Source organism: Pan troglodytes, chromosome 12 (assembly GCF_028858775.2).
Source record: "Pan troglodytes isolate AG18354 chromosome 12, NHGRI_mPanTro3-v2.0_pri, whole genome shotgun sequence".
NCBI classification, from domain to species: Eukaryota; Metazoa; Chordata; class Mammalia; order Primates; family Hominidae; genus Pan; species Pan troglodytes.
In genome coordinates this window covers 24,495,864-24,510,754 of record NC_072410.2, presented here as the reverse complement: position 1 = coordinate 24,510,754, position 14,891 = coordinate 24,495,864, and the positions used below count along the sequence as shown (strand labels likewise).

The 14,891-nt window shown below is 37.6% G+C and overlaps 1 protein-coding gene across 13 annotated transcripts in view; it reads right to left on the bottom strand.

Annotated features, from left to right (window-relative positions):
* MGAT4A (alpha-1,3-mannosyl-glycoprotein 4-beta-N-acetylglucosaminyltransferase A) overlaps window positions 1–14,891 on the bottom strand; it is a 119,460-nt gene that overhangs the window by 23,903 nt on the left and 80,666 nt on the right. For all 13 annotated transcript variants that reach the window (XR_010148999.1, XR_008542183.2, XR_010148998.1 and 10 more), the window contains 4 exon segments: window positions 13,347–13,460; window positions 12,438–12,513; window positions 2,418–2,532; window positions 903–1,033 (listed from right to left, as the gene is read on the bottom strand). Coding sequence is in view for 10 of the 13 variants with exons in the window: in XM_016943558.4 (XP_016799047.1) it covers window positions 903–1,033; window positions 2,418–2,532; window positions 12,438–12,513; window positions 13,347–13,460 (436 nt within the window). In the remaining 3 variants the exon portion in view is untranslated.

Below are 14,891 nucleotides of genomic sequence, written 5' to 3'. Positions count from 1 at the left end.
CTTACAGTGATACTTATCATTACACATCAAAATGGACATTTTTAAGAATTTGTACTTTTACATATTGTTTATGCTTACATCAAATAAATTAAAAGCTATAGTTTTTTTCAGAGACACAATTCAAATTGGACAAGGAAAACATACCTAATTACTCTTTTTAAAAAAAATCATTGTTTTTTTGTAGAGATGGGTCTTGATATGTTGCCCAGGCTTGTCCTGAACTTCTGGGCTCAAGTGATCCTCCAGTCTTGGGCTCCCAAGGTGCTGGGATTACAGGCGTGAACCACTGCACCTGGCCTAATTACTCTTAACAATAAGATCTCTATGGTAATAACATGCTATCTGAATGATCAAAGCAAAAATTATTATTCACTTACTTGACTGCAACTATTATCCCAAAGGTAATCATATTATTATGAACACTGGCTTTTTGTGAGTAACACGCTGAAAGGTACTTTAACGTCTCATTGTTTTGGTATAAAATTATTACTTCTATTTTATTCCTCATTTACAGATGTGTTAGGGTCTAATATCGTCCCCAGTATACAAGGAAAAAGAGAGTGAACAGGAAATATGAAGAAAACAAACTGAAATGGTATCCCATGCCAAGAACAGATATGACCAACATCTACATCCAATGTTAGTAAACCACCAGGGCTTACAAACACTAGAAACATTTATCAGCAATTTAAAGAATGTACGTCATCTTGTAACAGCTTCCTGCTTTACAGGATCTTCCACTGCTATCTAAAAGTTCTTCTAATATAGAAACTTTTTATCAGCTCAGGAAAGAAGTTTTATATCACCTACCTATTTAACTATTTATTTGCAAAATCTCTAAAAGTCACTTTCACGAAATACAGAAGTGAAACTCCCTCCACTCTGGTGAGGAATTAACTTACTGCATCTTTTTCAGGGTTGCAGACTTTCACCCAGAGAATATGGTCCAGGAGCCAATCAATGGGTTTCTCCTTGTAAAACATGAATATGAATTCTACAATCAGAGTAAGATCCGGCGCTTGAAACATTTTACCTGAAAAGATATTCCCAGTCAATAGCTGCAATGAAGAAACCAAGCACCCAAATGGCTTACATTCATGAAATCTTGCCCACGACATACACTGAGGCTTGCGCTTTCAACTATAAATCATCATAAACAATTTCCCCACTTGTATTATCAAAATTAAACAAAGTTGCTTCGGCTAAACTTTCTCTTGAGCCGTCACCTGGGTGTAAACAGATATAGTAAATTCCCGATGTTACTATAATAATCTATCGTATACCTACTGGCCCAAAGCATTCAAAAAGCAAGTCAGAGATTTTCCCTTCGTGTCTTACTAAGATTCTTCCCATTTAACATTGAGAGGTTTAGGTAAAAAATTTTATTCTAAATCAATAAATGCAAAAAATAAGGACTCCTAATTTTGTTTTCACTAAAGCATTTGCAAGTAAAGATGGTTTTTGACTTTTAAGTTTTGAGTTAAATGATCAAGATTGTCAAAGGTCCAGCCTCTAATGCTTAAAGTGTTAAAAAGTACCATAGGAGATGAAATGTTATCCTCTCAATATTATTTGAACCCTGTAAATTTCCTTCAATTCTTCAACTTTAAACATACTCTTCTTTTTTTTTTTTTTTTTTTTAGATTGAGTCTCACTCTCGTCCCCAAGGCTGGAATGCAGGGGCGCGATCTCAGCTCACTACAACCTCCACCTCCCCCATTCAAGCAATTCTCTTGCCTCAGCCTCCCGGGGAGCTAGGATTACAGGCGTCTGCCACCATGCCAGGCTAATTTTTGTATTTTTAGTAGAGACAGGGTTTCACCATGTTGGCCAGGCTGGTCTTGAACTTCTGAGCTCAGGTGATCCACCCGCCTCGGCCTCCCAAAGTGCTGGGATTACAGGCATGAGCCACTGCGCCTGGCCAACTTTAAACATACTCTTAAGCTGGCTAATTTTGAAACATCAGCCAAAAACCATTTAGAAATGAGTGCCCCAACTAGTTAAGAGAAAAACAAATAAAAATTAATCACTGAATGAGGACTTCATGCATTGCATGAAAATACTAGGAATTTATATGAGAAAACTCTTTGTGGTATTGTTTTTAAAAGAACTGCAATCTTATGTTAACAAAGGAGCTGGAAATGCCAGAGAAGAAAAAGTCAAACATGCTCACCAGCACCATGGTTGGCATTGTGAAGAACGCTACAGTAAATACAATAATCTTAGAAGTCTCCAAATTCTATTCTGGGTTGACTTTCATCATGTCATACAAAGAGGTTTACCTAACTTAAGTTTTCTCTAAAACAACCCATTTCCATAGGAAAAAAAGACATCTTTAGGACAAGTAGCTACTTGGTTTTAGATTCTGAGAGTCACAGTTATTTATGAAAAGTAGGTAAGTGTGACACTTTTCTTACCAATGAAGCCCAGCTGGGAAAACTCTAGAATCATCCATTCCTCAGAAGAAAGTTGAAGTGCAAAATTTTTTATGGTATTAAAATAATTTTGTTTGACAATAATATCATCTTCAAGCTAGAGAAAATTGAACAATCATATTAATACATCAAAAAAGGTATTGAGAGAAGGATATTATTATGGAAAAATACAAGCATACCTTTATCATGAAAATGAAGAAGACAATGGTAAAAACAATAAAAATATAAAGCTAGATATTATTAAAAGAAAGTGAAGAAAACAAAATGGAAGAAATACATCGTAAGTCAACTAAGCCACTCCTTTCTATGGGAAATAACAATGAGGAAAATGAGGACATCCTTTCCAAGTAAGACAGCTGGAATGATGCCGACATGTGAGTGGATGGGGCAGAGAGAGCACAAGATAAAGGTCTTATCACAGCAGAAGTTATGGGGAGGGAGGGGGAAAAAGAGAGAGAAGGAGGATATCAGGATACATTCTATGGGGTAGAAAGCACAAAGAAAGTTTAAACTGAATTTAGTAGTCTTACTGTTAGTAGTGATAATGGTATTGATATTGTGAAGCTATTTTACGTATATTACAGAATAAAAAATTATATTATTAGGATATTATTGAAAACCAAGGCTTTCAATATAAAAGAAAATAAATACACGTAAAAACTTGAAAAGCTAAGTAAAAGTCCTATAATTTTATTATAACCCTAAAATCTTACATCTTAATCCAGTTTGAATTGGAACTATCAATACAAACGTGTGATTTTTTTTTCCTCTGTAAAATAAAATACACTTTTTCTTGCTGAAAGTCCTAGAAGCAAAAACAAGACAATAGCAATGAGCACCTTTAAGCGCCCAGATTGTGTTTCTATATACCACACACCCTGAAGAGGAATAGCACTCCTCAGAGAAATGATCGATTCCAGATCTGGGATAGGAAATGCGCGAGATGTGCCAATCATCAAAGAAACAATCACAATTACTGAGGCCAGGCACAGTGGCTCACGCCTGTAATCCCAGCACTTCGGGGGGCCCAAGCAGGTAGATGGCTTGAGTTGCCCAGGAGTTCAAGATGAGCCTAGGCAACAGAGCAAGACCTCATCTCTACAAAAAATTAAAAAATTAGCCAGGCATGGGGGTGGGTACCTGTAATACTAGCTACTCGGAAGGCTAAGGCAGGAGGATCACTTGAGCCCCCAAAAAGATTGCTGGACTTATATAGAAAGGATACAAAAGCCAATTTGAAAGGGTTCCCACTGGATTATGATGTACCAATGAAAGCATCAATAAGAATAATGATTGCAATGGACTGTGGCAAATCAAATGTATTTTAAATATCCATGACTTCATAATGATACATTGTTTTTAAGGGGATACATGTGCAGGTCTGTTACATGGATAGATTGCATAATGCTGGGGTTTGGGCTTCTATTGAGCCCACCACCCAAATGGTGAACATAGTACCCAATAGGTAACATAATGATACTTTAAAAACAGCCACCACTGTAGATTGCTAAGGCACCAACTTTAAAAATTAGTAAGAGAATGAAATCAAGCATTTACTCCAGCCTTTCTTTAAGAACTATTTTTCAAGGTAATCTAATAAAGGAAGAAAAATTCTTTATAGAAGAACTCAACATAGCATTTAGAACTAAGCTAAGAGCATTAGCAATTACAGAATTAGGAAAGCACCACTTGGAAACCGCTAATGAAATAAGTGATCTAGGGAAAAATAATCAATGGATGCTGAAACCTTAAGTGGAACAGCTGCTGGAGAGCTAAATTTATAATGCAGCAATGAGGCGGGCATATGGAACCCACTGATTACTCTCAGCCTCGCTGGAGGTGGGACTGCCTGATGTAATGTGCTTTCTTTTTTTATTTTTATTTTTTATTTTTGAGATGGAGTTTCCCTCTGTTGCCCACACTGGAGTGCAGTGGTACAATCTCAGCTCACTGTAACCTCTGCCTCCTGGGTTCGAGTGATTCTCCTGCCTCAGCCTCCCCAAGTAGCTGAGACTACAGGCACACGCCACCACGCCTAGCTAATTTTTTTTGTATTTTTAGTAGAGATGAGGTTTCACCATGTTGGCCAGGCTGGTCTCGAACCCTTGACCTCAGGTGATCCACCCGCCTTGGCCTCTCAAAGTGTTGGGATTACAGGCGTGAGCCACTGCGCCCGGCCCGTAACACGCTTTCTTATGCGCTACCATAAGACTTACTCAAGCACCACCTGTGAAGTGCCTGCATCATCTATCAGTTTTCCAGAAGGCACCGTGTTCAACTCAGAGTTTTTTGCAATAAAGCACTTTATGAAACTGTATGATGCTGTCAGTGGAAACTCCATTCCAAGCCACAGCATCTTCCTTTCCCCTAAGGGGTATGTCTATGACAATCACAAAGTAACCCCTGACTCTACTGCCTTTTGGAAAGCATTCTTTAAGAGTCATGGATGTGATACATTCCCAAACCATGCAACCCTGGAGTCATATCCCGCGGGGATAATTATGACGTCTGGAATAAATTCCTTTGCCACATCACCTCTCATCTTAGTCTTCAACAAAATGTCACAGGTAAAATCTATCCTGTATGAACATTTAAAACTACCATTAACTGAGAACTTTTTAGGCTAATATGTTTTTCCCACTAATACTCTGTAGATGACAATGAACTCACTGAGAGAATTCCACATAATAAGCGTATGTGAAGACTTGAATATAAAGCAACTCCCTCTTTCCTGAGGCATAATTTTTGGGCAAATGTGATTATTTTAAGAATGTTCAGGCTGGGTGTGGTGGCTCACACCTGTAATCCCAGCACTTTGTGAGGCTGAGACGGGTGGACCACTTGAGGTCAGGAGTTTGAAACCAGCCTGGCCAACATGGTGAAACCCCGTCTCCACTAAAAATACAAAAAATTAGCCAGGCCTGGTGGCAAGGGCCTGTAATCCCACCTACTTGGGAGGCTGAGGCAGGAGAATCACTTGAACCTGGGAGGCAGAGGGTGCAGTGAGCTGAGATCACACCATTGCAGTCCAGCCTGGGCTAGAGGGAGACTATGTCTCGAACAAACAAACAAAAACAGCCTGGGCAACAAAGTGAGACCCTGTTTTTACAAAAAGTCACACAAAAAAAATTAGCCAGGCATGGTGGTGCATGCCTGTGGCCCCAGCCGCACAGGAGGCTGAGGTGGGAGGATCATATGACCCAGGTCAAGGCTGCAGCGAGCTGTGAACTGTGTTTGCACCACTGCACTCCAGCCTTGGCAACAGAGGAAGACCCTGTCTCCAAAAAAAAAAAAAAAAAAAAAGCTCACTGACACCAGTGGACCAGTGGCTCAAACCTGTAACCCCTGCTCTTTGGAAGGCAGAGGCAGCAGGATCATTTGAGGCTGGGAGTTCAAGACCAGCCTGGGCAACTTAGCAATACTCCCATCTCTACCAAAAAGAAATACAAAAATTAACCCAGTATGGTGGTGCATGCCTGTAGTCCCAGCTTCCTGGGAGGCTAAAACAGGAGGATCACTTGAGCCCAGGTGTTTGAGGCTGCCATGAGCTATGACTGTGCCACTGCGCTCCAGCCTGTGTGACAGTCAGACTCTGTCTCTGAAAAACAAAAGAATGTTCATTGAATTTGACTTTGAAAGAACTGAACAATTAGAAACAATCTAAATGACCAACAAGAAGGTTGATTATGATATCTGAATAACAGGACTTCAAGAAGGGATTAAAAATCACACCAATCTGTATTTACTGGCATAGCAAGGTACGTATCAACAATATGTCAAGTGACAGCAAAAAAGGTTATCAGACAATACATACAGCATGATCCTCTACTGTAAAAGAGGGCTGTGTGAGAGTGACATCAGCAAGACAGAAACAGGAAACCCAGACACACAAGACACATTCCCCACACGAGACACAGATTTAAAATCTGAGCATTCCACAGCCAGAGGCCCTCTCTTGGGCACAGACCACAGTGAGGAAACACTCAATTCCCGACTTCTCCCTGAGGAGAGAAAGAAGTTGGTGTATACCCAGTGTTTTTGACTTTTTCGAGTGCAGCCAGAGGGAATGATTTCTGTCTCATCTAAATCATAGTGTCAGGAACAGGGCACCAGGTTGGGAGCTAAGAACAAAGGCCATCAGTTGGCACCAGAGGCTGCAGTACCAGAGACAGAAACTAGGTGGAGCTCCAGTACTGCAGCTTACTACAAAACCAACACGGCCACAGTGCTGCAGAGCTCCTGACTAGAAACCAGTCAACTTCAATTAGGAGATTACACCCACAAGCAGAGAGGACATGGCCCCAGAAAAGGCTCAAAGGGCTCCAGAGTCTTTAACTAGGCTGACTGAAGAAAATCCTTCCACTACAAAACCAAACTGCAAAGACTGGGAGAGGTGGCTGATTTTTCAAATGCCAAGATCCCAACAACAAAAAACAAGATATACAAATAAACAAAAATATGGTATATCCAAAGGAACAAGTTAAAACTCCAGAAACCAACCCCAAAGAAATGAAGACATATGAACTGCCCAGTAATTCAAAATAACTGTCATAAGATTGCTCAGTAAATTAAAAGAGAGCAGAGATAGACAACTAAATGAAATTTGGAATATGATGCATGAACAAAATGAGAATATCAATAGAGACAGAAACTATAAAGAGCCAAACAGAAATTCTAAAACTGAAGAATATAAAACCTGAATTGAAAATTTCACTAGAAGGACTAAACAGCAGACCTGAGCAGGCAGAAGAAAGAATCAGTGAACTTAAAGATAGGACTTTTGAAATTACTGACGCACAGGAGCAAAAAGAAAAAAGAATAAAAGAAAAATAATGATACCCTAAGGGACCTATGGACAGCACAAAGTGAAACAACATACACATTATGAGAGTTCTACAAGGAGAAGAGAGCCTATTTGAACTTCCCAAATATGAGGATAGAAATGGACATACAAATTCAAAAAGTTCAAAGAACCCCAACTACAATAAATTGATCTACACCAAGAAGAATCATAATGAAGTTGTCAAAAGTCACAAAGAATCTTGAAAGCCATAAGAGGAAAGTGACCCAACAAATACAAGATAACGTCTATTAGATTATCAGCAGATTTCCCAGCAGAAACTTTATTATAGGCTAGAAGAGAGTGGAATGCTATGTTCAAAGTGCTAAAACATACTAAACAAAAACTGGCCAGCCAAGAATATTATATCTGACAAAATTGTAATTCAAAAGTAAAGAAGGCCAGGCGCGGTGGCTCACACCTGTAATCCCAGCACTTTGGGAGACCGAGGCAGGTGGATCACCTGAGGTCAGGAGTTCGCGACCAGCCTGAACAACACGGTGAAACCCCATCTCTACTAAAAATACAAAAATTAGCTGGGTGTGGTGGTGGGCACCTGTAACCCCAGCTACTCGGGAAGCTGAGGCAGAATGGCGTGAACCCGGAAGGCGGAGCTTGCAGTGAGCCGAGATCACGCCACTGCACTTCAGCCTGGGCGACAGAGCAAGACTCCGTCTCAAAAAAAAGAGAAAAGAAAAAAAGAATGTTCAGGCTGGGCGCAGCAAGGTGGAGGCTGCAGTGAGCTGGGATTGTGCCACTGCACTCCAGCCTGGGGAACAGAGCAAGACTCCATCTCAAACAAAAAGAAAGAAAGAAAGAAAGAAATTAAGACTTTCCCAGATAAACAAAAGCTGAGTGAGTTCATCACCACTAGACCTGCCCTACTGCTGAAGGAACATTTTCAAGTTGAAGTGAAAGGTCAATAAGCAGTAATAAAGCACCATATAAAAATATAAAACTCCCTGGTAAAGGTAAATATACAGATAAATATAGACGTAGTAAGGTAATGCAGGTGCATGAATCACTTTAAAATCTGGTACCCCTTTCAAATCTTTTAATCACATTAAAATCACTTCTTAAAGACTAAATGCACAAACAATAATTATAAATCTGAGTTAATGTATATGCAATATAAAAAGCGGTCACTGGTGTCATTGGTAAAATAGAGTGCAGGGGAGACAGAGATGTAAAAGAGTAGAGATTTTATTTGTCATTGAAGTAATAAATAGACTGTTATAACTTTAAGATATGTAATTGCAATGGTAACTACAAAATGAGTATCTATTGAATATACACAAAAGGAAATAGAAAGGAAATCAAAATACGTCACAATTTAAAAAAATCAACGAAACACAAAAGAAAGCAGCAAGAGAGGAAAAGATAGACAAAAAAGTTCCAAGACATACAAAAAAATAAAGTAAATGGCAATAGTAAGTCTTTCTGTATTAGTAATCACTAAAAATGTAAATGGGTCAAACATCCCAATTAAAAGACACAGTTAGGCCAAATGGAAATTTTTAATGAGATCCATTAATATACTATCTACAAGAAACTTACTTTACATCAAAAGACACACATAGGTTAAAAGTGAAAGAATGAAAAAAGATAATTCATGCAATCCAGAACTGAAAGAAAACAAGGATGGCCATACTTCGACAAAGTAAGACTTTAAGACAAAAATTGTCACAAGAGACGAAGGACATTGTACAATAATAAAAGGGTCAGTCAAATCTCTGAAAAGACATAACAATTCTAAATAAAGATGCACCTAATAATAGAGGTCTCAGATATATGAAGTCAACACTGACAGAATTGAAAGAAGAAACAAACACCACCACAATAATACTAGGGGGTTTCAATATTCTACTTTCAGTTATGGATAGATCAGACAGAAGATCAATAAGGAAACATCGGACTTAAACAACACTATAATCAAACGGACCCGACAGACATAAAGAACACTGATCCCAACAACAGCAGAATACACATTCTTCTCAAGAGCATATGGAACATTCTCCAAGACAGACCACATGTTAGGCCCCATAATGTCTCAACAATTTTTTGTTTGTTTGTTTGTTTTTGAGACAGAGTCTCGCTGTGTTGCCCAGGCTGGAGTGCAGTGGCGCTATCTCGGCTCACTGCAAGCTCCACCTCCTGGGTTCACGCCATTCTCTTGCCTCAGCCTCCCTAGTAGCTGGGACTACTAGGCGCCCGCCACCACGCCTGGCTAATTTTTTGTATTTTTAGTAGAGACGGAGTTTCACCATGTTAGCCAGGATGGTCTTGATCTCCTGACCTTGTGATCCGCCCACCTCAGCCTCCCAAAGTGCTGGGATTACAGGCGTGAGCCACCGTGCCCAGCCAACAATTTTTTTTTAAGACAGGTTTTCACTCTGTCACCCAGGCTGGAGAGCACAAGGCTCACTGTAGCCTCGATCTCCTGGGCTCAACTGATACTCCCACCTCAGACTCCCGAGTAGGTGGGACTACAGGTATGCACCACCATGCCCAGTGAATTTTTTGTATTTTTATTAGAGACAGGATTTCGTCATGTTGCCCAGACTGGTCTTGAACTCTTGAACTCCTGAACTCAAGTGACCTGCCCACCTCAGCCTCCCAAAGTGTTGGGATTACAGATGTGAGCCAGTGCCGCCTGCCAACAAATTTAAGAAGACTAAAACTATGCAATGTATCTTCTCTCACTACAACAAAATGAAACTAGAAGTCAATAGCAGAAAAGTAAACCCAGAAAATACACAAATGTGTGGAAATTAAACAACTCGCCCCTAAACAACCAATGGGTCAAAGAAGAAATCACAAGGGATTTAGAAAAAAATCCAGAAAGAAACAAAAACAAAAAAATATATACCAAAATGTAGCAAAAGCCATACAAAGAGGGAAGTTTATACCAGTAAACATTTACATTAAAAAAAAGAAGAAAGATCTCAAAATCAGCAACCTAACTTCATACCTCAAGGAAATTGAAAAAAAGAAACAAACTAAACCCAAAATTAGCAGAAGGGAGAAAAAAATATATTAGATCAGATAAATAGAAAAAAATAAATAAATAGAAAAAAAAGCAGAAAAAAACCCAAAGAAACCTAGAGTTGGTTTTTGAAAAGATCAATAAAATTAATAAACCCTTAGCTAGATTAGCTAAGAAAAAAAGAATATTCAAATAACTAAAAGTAGAAATGAAAGAGGGAACATAACAACTGATATCACAGAAATAGAAGAATTACAAGAGACTACTAGGAACAATTATGTGCCAACAAATTGGATAATCTACAAGAAATGGATAAACCTCTAAAAACAACTTTCCATGGGTGAATCATGGAGAAATAAAAACTTTGAACACACTTATAATAACTAAGGGGATTAAAGCAGTAATCAAAAACCTCTCAGCAAAGAAAAGCCCAGGACCAGAGAACTTCACTGGAAAATTCTGCTGAACACTTAAAGAAGAATTAACATCAATCCTCCTCAAACAGCTGTCTTCCAAAGAACTGAAACAGAGGGAACACTTTTCAAACACATTCTAGGAGGCCTACATTTCTCTGACACCAAAGCCAGACAAAGACACAAGAAAACTACAAACCAATATCCCTGATGCAAAAATCCTCAACAGAACACTAGCAAATGGAATTAAAATGCACATTAAAAGAATTATATACACCATAACCAAGTGGGATTTATACCTGCAATACAGGGATCGTTCAACACACAAAAATCAATCAGTGTAACATATACTACATTAGCAAAATGGAGGAAAAAAACACATGATCATCTCAATTGGTATGGAAAAGCATTTGACAAAATTCAAGACACTTTCTTGATTAAAAAAAATGTGACAAACTAGAAATAGAAAAAAACTTATTCAACAAAATAAAGGTAATATATGAAAAGCCCATCGGTAATATCACACTTGGCAGCAAACAAATGAAAGCTTTCCCTCTAAGATTAGAAGCAGGGCAAGGAGTCCCACTTTCACCACTACTAGTCAACATAGTGCTGGAAATCCTAACTAGAGCAATTAAACAAGTAAAAAAAGTAAAAGGTACCCAAACCGGAAAAGAAGAAGTAAAATTATCATTATTTGCAGATGAAATGATCTTATATGTAGAAAAACCTAAAGAATCCACCAAAAACTACAAGTAATAAATGATTTCAGCAAAGTTTCAGGATACAAAATCAACACACAAAAATAGTTGTATTTTTGTATACTAACAATGACCAATCCAAAAAAAAAAATCAAGAAAACAATCCCATTTACTGTAGTATCAAAAAAGATAAAATACTTAGGAATAAACCTAACTGGGGAGGTGGAAAATTTTTCTACAAAACATTTCTAAAAGAAATCAAAGAAGATACAAATAAATGCAAAGACATCCTGTGCTCATGTATTGGAAGACTTAATAATATTAAAATGTCCACACTACCTAAAGCGATCTACAGATTCAATACAATCCCTACCAAAATTCCCAAGGCATTTTTTACAGAAATAGAAAAAAATCCTCCTCAAATTTATATGGAGTCTCAAGTGACCCTAAACAGCCAAAATAGTCTTAAAAAAAAGGGAACACAATTGGAGGCCTCATACTTCCTAATTTTAAAACATGCTACATGTCAGGTGCAGCAGCTCGTGTCTATAATCCCATGACATATTGTGTTCTTGGTAAAAATTGGACTGTTGTGCTGCTAAAATTAATTGGACTGTTAGAATTAAATGTCAATTTTATTATCTTCAAAATAGTGGTAACAGTATTGTGGCCTACAAAAAAAAATTAGTTCATTGTAAGACCACTAAAGAAAAATTGTAAGAAAATTCCTCTTTAAAATCTGCCAAATAATGACATCTTAGTTCTTCTTGACAGTGGAGAGAGGGAAGAGGGAAGAGAAGATGGGGAAATGGGAGAAAAAGAGGAAAAAGATAAGTAAGTTGCAGGTCCCCCGCTAAGTGGAGGGCTGGCTTCCCTACTCAGTGGAGAAACATCAGAGCCCACATGCTCAGTTACCATGGAGACCCCTCTGCTCTGAGATAGTTATGATTTGTCAGATCTCAGAGGGTTTGCACTTTCAAAACTTCCTGTTTTAATGAAAACATACCCTTGATAACACTTTTTCTTTACAAGCGTGAAAAACAAAGGAAAAACCACACTTACCTGAATGTAATATATGCCCTTTTCTTGAGCATACATCATTAGAAAACAGTAATCTAGGTTTTGCTTTGTTCTCCATCTGAAATAAACATTTTCAAAAAGTAAGTTAGGAATCAGACTCAAATTTAGTAAAATAAGATTAAATGTATAAACGTCAAATGTCTACATAACATGTCATCTATGTATATGTGTACACACACACACACACACACACTCACTCACTTAGGACGAAGAGTCAAAGAAAATTCACTTTCCTCTAATGAAGACTTTATCAAAATGTATTCCCAAGAACACTAATTCTCAAGCTGTCCTGAGGAAAAAAATGAGTCTAATATCAAGTAAGTATGTATACATGTTCCCCTTCTAGAAACATATTAATTCATAAGAGGCACAAAAATATCCAACAGTAAAGACATTTATTGGAAAAAAAATTCTTAATACATATTTTTCCAAACTTCCTTGACCACAGACCCTTTTTTCAGTAATATCTTAATGTTTCATCAAACGAGTGCTTCAAAAATTACACTTTTAGGGTCCCTACTCTGGTGCCTAGGACTGTTTGCACGCAGATCAAAGTTCACAAATAGGTACTGAGTGATTTAAAAAATTCATATTTAAGTTTACAGTATTAAACCCTGTCAGTGAATTCCTGGTAGCCTACAGAAACACATAAGAGAAGTGGATCTAAAAGCTAGTTTAAGAAAACACAGTAAAATAAAAGCTGATATTAAGTTTTTACATATTCTAAGAAAACTCCACATTATTTCCAAGCTGTCCTGGACTTAATGAGACTTACCTAGAATATTTTACCAAATTCAACTCTAAAATGTTTTCAGCTTCGATAAATAAAAACTACATGTATTAAATATTTACACTCACAAGTGTGGAGGATTTTAAACGGCACATGCTCACCTTACTCTTTCTTTGGAGTCTCCAAATGTCTCCTTTAGGTTTGTCAAGTCAGGATAATAGCTTTCAGGGGGTGATATGACTTCCACCAAGCCAGAACTGATTTCTTTAGAAAATCTATTATGAGAAAGGTTAGCTGAGTTACTTAAGTTCTGTGGGATTTTATTTATCTTAAAGCTCAATACACTGTGTTTAACATAAAACACATCAGTAATCATTTGTAGCAACGTATAATGTTATGGCCGCAAGGTGTTAAAAGGAGCAGCTCATCACTGATTTCATTTACAGAAAATACAGTTTTTTCCAATAGCAAAAGTTTTTTTTAAAGTAATGCTTTAAAAACTATAAAATACTGCTCTTATTAAAGTAGCATAGAAATCCTAAGCCAACTGCAGGCATTAACGTTCCTAAAATGTATCTGAATTAAAAAAAAAATCAAGGTCTCACAGAAAATAGAAAATTGAAGAAAAACAAATAAGTATGTATGTGTCTTTAAACACATATATTTTTGCAAAAACCAAAGCTCTTACATCTTCAAGAAGCTTTGCTTGTGGGTTACAGACCACATGTCATTCGCAAACAGTGTTTCTCAACTGGGGGTGATTCTGTCCCTCTGGAAGACATTTAGCAATGTCTGAAGACGTTCTGGTTGCCACAACTGTGATCAGTACTACTGACGCCTAGTGGGTAGACATTAGGGATCCTGCCCCACATTCTACAATGCATATGGCAGCCCCCACAACAAAAAATTATCTGGCCCAAAATGTCCATTGGGCTGAGGTTAAGAACCCTTTCTAAAGTTTTTAATTAGTCTGTACTGACTGAATTGTAATTTCTTTTGCATTTGCATTCTCCCTTGATTCATTTTTGCAAATCTCCACAAAATGCTAGTGCAACTGCCTGCCTTTGCACAAATGTTCTTAGTGTTTAACTGTACTTTTTGTCTGAGCTTGGTTTTCTACACACTGAGGAAGATGTAAATCACCAGAATCCTTGCATAAGCCCACAGACTTGCCCCTGAGGTCAGTGGGAAAGGGGACCAATCATTACTGCCCTGTTCCTTAAGAAGTCTATGCCAAATTTTATTTCTATAAGGACTTCCAAGAAACTCAGCACTTCAGGAAAACCAAACAAATAACAATTTAATCCTGAATTATAATGTTTTTAAATATTCAATTTTAACATTTTGATAGACAAGGAGCCACATTATTTTAAATGTAGGGTTAGCAAATGATTGTTGCTTCTTTTTTGTCTTTTCTTTTTAAGTAGAAGGTATATCTTTTAGGGACAAAAACAGATACAATTTAATGAAGAAATTCATAGCAAGACTAATTTTATTACACTATTGAAACTATTAAGGCAATATTATAAAAAATAATATCTGAAACTTACTAAGCTTTCCCTCTGTTACCTACCATGTGCCTCGCTCATAGTAAACTGCTACTCAATCTTTGCAGAATAGAACAGATTAAGACATAGTTTAAAATTGAGGTCTGAAATTACTACGTTAAATATCTACCCTGAGAGCAGGAAGATTTTGCCTGGTAA